At 63.7% G+C, this 4,346-nt stretch overlaps 1 protein-coding gene across 1 annotated transcript; it reads right to left on the bottom strand.

Moving 5' to 3' along the window:
* Positions 1-1,508: 1,508 nt before the first annotated feature.
* Positions 1,509-3,525, bottom strand: SLC52A3 (solute carrier family 52 member 3). The gene is made up of 3 exons (XM_018073862.2): positions 2,466-3,525; positions 2,098-2,221; positions 1,509-1,975 (listed from the first exon to the last, which is right to left on the bottom strand). The coding sequence occupies exons 1-3, from the start codon at positions 3,491-3,493 to the stop codon at positions 1,745-1,747; spliced, it is 1,383 nt and encodes a 460-aa protein (XP_017929351.1). The 5' UTR covers positions 3,494-3,525; the 3' UTR covers positions 1,509-1,744.
* Between the last annotated feature and the right edge of the window lie 821 nt (positions 3,526-4,346).

Genomic DNA, 4,346 nt, shown 5'->3' with positions numbered 1-4,346 from the left:
GTAATAAGGGAGGTAATTAAGTGTAAAAGGCAGGAGGAGGGAGTGCTGGGAGGGGGGAGCAGCCCCGGCTCCTTTTGGAGGCAGGGGACTGCGATAATGTATGGTAATAACCGCAGCCAGCCCTGCCGAGCTGATAGCGCTGACGGCAGTGCCTGGGCCCCCCCAAACCTGCCCCCGCCGCCGTGGGGAGGGGGGGCAGCGCCAGAAGAAAGGCTCAGTCTTCCTCCGACGGGTTTGTGCCTTCCCGAGCAGCTGTATGGAAATAATTCCCATCGGAGGCAATTGTTTCCCCAGCAAGAGGGAGGGGTCTGTGGGGGTACGGTGGGTGAAGGGTTTTGGGGGCTCCCCAGGGGAGGAGCATCCTTTTGGGGAGCAGGAGGAGGGGGGTGAGGACTCTGCTTTGGCTCCCAGTCTCCCCACAAGGGACACATCCCATTCCCAGGATGAGATAACCTGCCCTGTTGTGCCCCCACGTCTCCCACCGGTCCTCAGCCCCCTGCCCCCCGTGGATCCTGGATGTGTGGGGCTGTGGGGTAAGCTGGGAGCTGCTGGGGAATGCCCAGTGGTGCTGGGGGTCAGGGCCCGCTGCCCTCACTCCTGCCCTCTCTGCTGCCTCAGCTGCAGGACCCCCACCAGTGCCAGCTTGGGAGGCTGCTGGCCATTAGGTATTCCAAGTGCATCCTTCCCGGAGGCGGCCGGGCCGCAGCCGGAGCCCCGAAGTGGCTCCAATCCGTGGTCTGGTGCTGCCGCCAGCACGGGGAGCAGATGCCAGACAAAGGGCCGGGGACAAAGGCCCGGCTGCCTCGTGCCCCAGGGAAGGGGCGCAGGCGCGTGCGAGGCACGGGCGCTGTCCCATCCCGGAGCTGCCGCTGCCCCCTGACCCCCCGTGCCTGCCATACCCTGGTGCTCACCTGGCTCCTGACCTGGCCAGCACAGTCAGGGCACAGCTGGGTACCAGGTGGCCCAGCCCTGGCATTGGTGGTGTGACACCCCCGCCGATGGGCATTGTGCCCACGCTGCTCCAGTGCGGGGCTCTGCCGTGGCCCCTCTCCAGCTCTGCACCCCCAGCACTGCCCTTCTTGGGTTGCAGCGGGGCGAGATGGGGTGCAGCGAGGCACAGGGCTGCAGGGAGGGTGCAAAAAGCACAGACAGGGCCACAGCAGAGGATGGCAAATGTCAAGCACGTGCCCCCAGTCCCACCGTGCCTCAGTTTCCCCAGCTGCTATTGGGACCTTCATGAATGTGCCATGTCCCCCCGCCATCCCCCTCCCCATGACTGYCTTTGTCCCCGCTCCCCCCAGCTGGCTGCAAACCCCCTGTCTGGGGGCAGCTGCCACAGCACAGGGCCGGGAACGCTGCCGGAGCTGCTGGGTGCAGCTGGGGCTGTGCCCACCCGTGGAGTCCAGGGGGGCTTTAGGGCACGATGCCAAACAGTGACAGACCCCCCAGGGGAAGGGATGGGACATGGCCCCAGCTGAGAGGTACCCAGGCGGGGGGCACTGGCACAGGCAGCTCCCTCAGCATGGGGGGCAGCAGGGAGGCAGAGGGCTGAGCAAACACTTTCTATTGCTTTCATGTGATGGGGACACCCTGTACCCAGGCTGGGGACAAAGCCCCGGAGCTGCTGCTGCCTGGGGACCTGGCAGAATCTGGTGGGGAGACATGCCTGCAGCCATCCCAGTCCCAGCGCTGCTTCCCAGCCACCCAGCCTCGCTGGTTTTGGGAGTTTGTGCTGGCAGGAGGATCAGCCCTGGGGTGCCCGTCCCACTGGGCACTGCAGGCTGCAGTAGTCAGCGGATTTGAAGAGGCTGTAGATGTTGACGAGGGGGAACATGAGCAGTGCCCCGAGGAGGGAGCCCAGCTGCTCCAGCATCCCGTACCACACCAGCGCACTGCGGCTGTGGCTCCGCAGGATCACCCCGGCCATCACCTTCATGTAGGTGAGCGTCCCAGTGAACAGCACCCAGGAGAGGACCTGGCAGCACAGGGGGGAGAGAGATCAGCAGGGCTGGGGGAGGTTCTCAACTGTGGGGCTGGGGGAGAGATCCAGGGGTGGCCTCAGAGATCTCCCCGGGTGGGAGGGACCCCGTGACTTACAATGATGGCATCGCCCCACTGGGACTGCTGGAGGAGTGGACAGGGACTCATCACCGCCATGGCCATGTTGTAGGCACCAAAGCCTGTCCCTGCCATGGTGAGGAAGCCCATCAGGAGCAGGGACCTGCAAGGGACATGTGAGTGACACTGGGGAACACCACCAGCCCATCCCTGGATAGTGGCAAAGACAGCTCCTTGCTGGCTTCATCCTCCATTCCTGGGGTGTCTGTGCTGCCAGGGCATGGGCGCCCCACAGACCCTCTCCCACTCAGTGCCTTCTTTGCAAGCCCCTGCAAAGCAGGGGTCGTTCTTAAGGCAGAATCCCCCGGGGTGCACCCTGCTGCATCTCCCTGCACCCCACTACCTACCTGCTGGGCAGGAACGCGGCCACGACGCAGGCGAGGGGGTTGGCCATGGAGCTGAGTGTGGCTGTCAGGTGGTAGGTGGTGTGGCCATAGGGCAGGCAGGAGTAGGACTGCACCGACGGCAGGACCCCATTTGTCAGGGCGCTCACCCAGGTGACGAGGAGGTAGATGAAGGCGAGCTTAGTCAGGGAATAGGAGACCTTCTCTGGCAGGATGTCCCCTTGTCCCTTGGGATCCTTTGAGCATGAGCAGCCTCTGCTCAGTTGCGAGTCAGCTGCCTCGTCAAGGATCTGGTCAAATGAGTTCAGCACAATGTTGGTGGGAAAGAGCTGCTGCTGGGAGAGCTCCCACACCTTGGGCTGCCGGCTGAGGAAGAAGAAGGCCAGCAAGCAGATCAGCATCATTGCAGTCATGAGCAGGAAGAAGACAAGGGTGGAGAACTTGGGTAGGAGGTACTGGGTCTCCAGCCGGGAGATGGTGCTCTCCACAGTCTCATTGCCAGTGGTGATGTTGACCTCATAGCTGACGTTGGCGCAGCTGGAGATGCCAGAGCCCTGTCCCAGGGCGATGAGAGCAGGGATCAGCCCACTGAGCCCTTCGCCTATGAAGAAGGTGGTTGTGTACTGGGGCTGCAGCTGCATCATGAAGGGCAGGAAGGTGACGGAGGAGGTGCAGTCCACCAAGGACAGGAAGAAGGTGAGGATCAGGAAGGCGATGCTGTGGGACTTCCCAGCGATGACGGAAGTGTGGTTCCAGAGGAAAGAGAGGAGCAAGCAGGCTATGACACCCACAGACACGACCATGTAGATAACAGCCACCTCCTTCAGCAAGCCAGGCCGAAAGCGGTTCATGAGGGTGACGAAGAGTGGTCCCACGTTGGCCATCTGGATGATGATGGTGATGTAGGAGGGCAGGTCCCACTGCTCCGGCAGCACCGTCACCAGCAGAGGCACCTCCACCCACAGCCCATTGATGGCCACCCAGGAGCCTGTGCCAAAGGCACAGGCGAGGAGGTGGGTGAGCAGTGCCATGGCTCAGGGCTGGGTCCCTGGGCCCAGGGGCGATGCTGCTGTGCTGCGAGGAGAGACTTCGATGAGTGTTGGGGTGAGATCTGACCCCACCAAGCCCCAACCCTGTCCTCCCGTGACCGCTGCCTACGTGGGCAGGCAGGCAGAACAGCTTCCCTCCCACATGCCACGGGGGTGCGGAATCCACAGCCCAGCCCAATCCGCCTTTGCCCTCTGCAAGCCCTGTGGACCCCTCTGCTCCCTTCAAGTGATGACACTGTGCCCTCCTGCCCTGGGTGTGGAATCTGCTGGGCTCCACCTGGTCTCATCCCGGAGGGCTAGGGCTTGGCAGCAGCAGGTGCGGTACCCAGGAGGGCATTGAACTTGCCCGAGCTCACGTTGCAGCACGACATAGCCTTGAAGGGTTCAGCACAGCCCATCGGGGCTCAGCACAGCCTGGTGCAGGGTAAAGAGGGCTCTCACCTGGACGCTGAGTGGCCTGGGCAGCTGCTCTGCTGGGAATGGAGGTCTTGTACCTCCCACTGCATGGGCAGGGCAGGACGACGCAGCGCCCTCCCAGCCTGGTCCCTGAGATCCCGGCAGGCTCGGGTGGCCGCGGGATAAAGGCCCCAGCAGCCCAACCTGCAGCCCAGCCTCTGCTCGTACCTCCCAGCTGAGTCAGCTGGGATCCGGACACATCCCCTGCCCGCTCCCATCCCGCTCCTGGGAAGGACTCTCACGTCCCGTGCCCCCACGTTCCATGCCCCCGCAGTCCCGCAGAGCCGTCTCCAGCCCTCTCCCGTGGCGCTGAGCCCGCCAGAGGAAAACACACGTCTCACGGGGCTGAGCCTGGCGGGAGCGACAACCCACCCATGGC

This window comes from Manacus vitellinus, unplaced genomic scaffold, assembly GCF_001715985.3.
Source record: "Manacus vitellinus isolate BGI_N305 unplaced genomic scaffold, ASM171598v3 scaffold_26_pilon, whole genome shotgun sequence".
Lineage (NCBI taxonomy): Eukaryota > Metazoa > Chordata > Aves > Passeriformes > Pipridae > Manacus > Manacus vitellinus.
The sequence above is the reverse complement of the archived record's forward strand: the minus strand, read 5'-3'. Positions and strand labels throughout refer to the sequence as shown.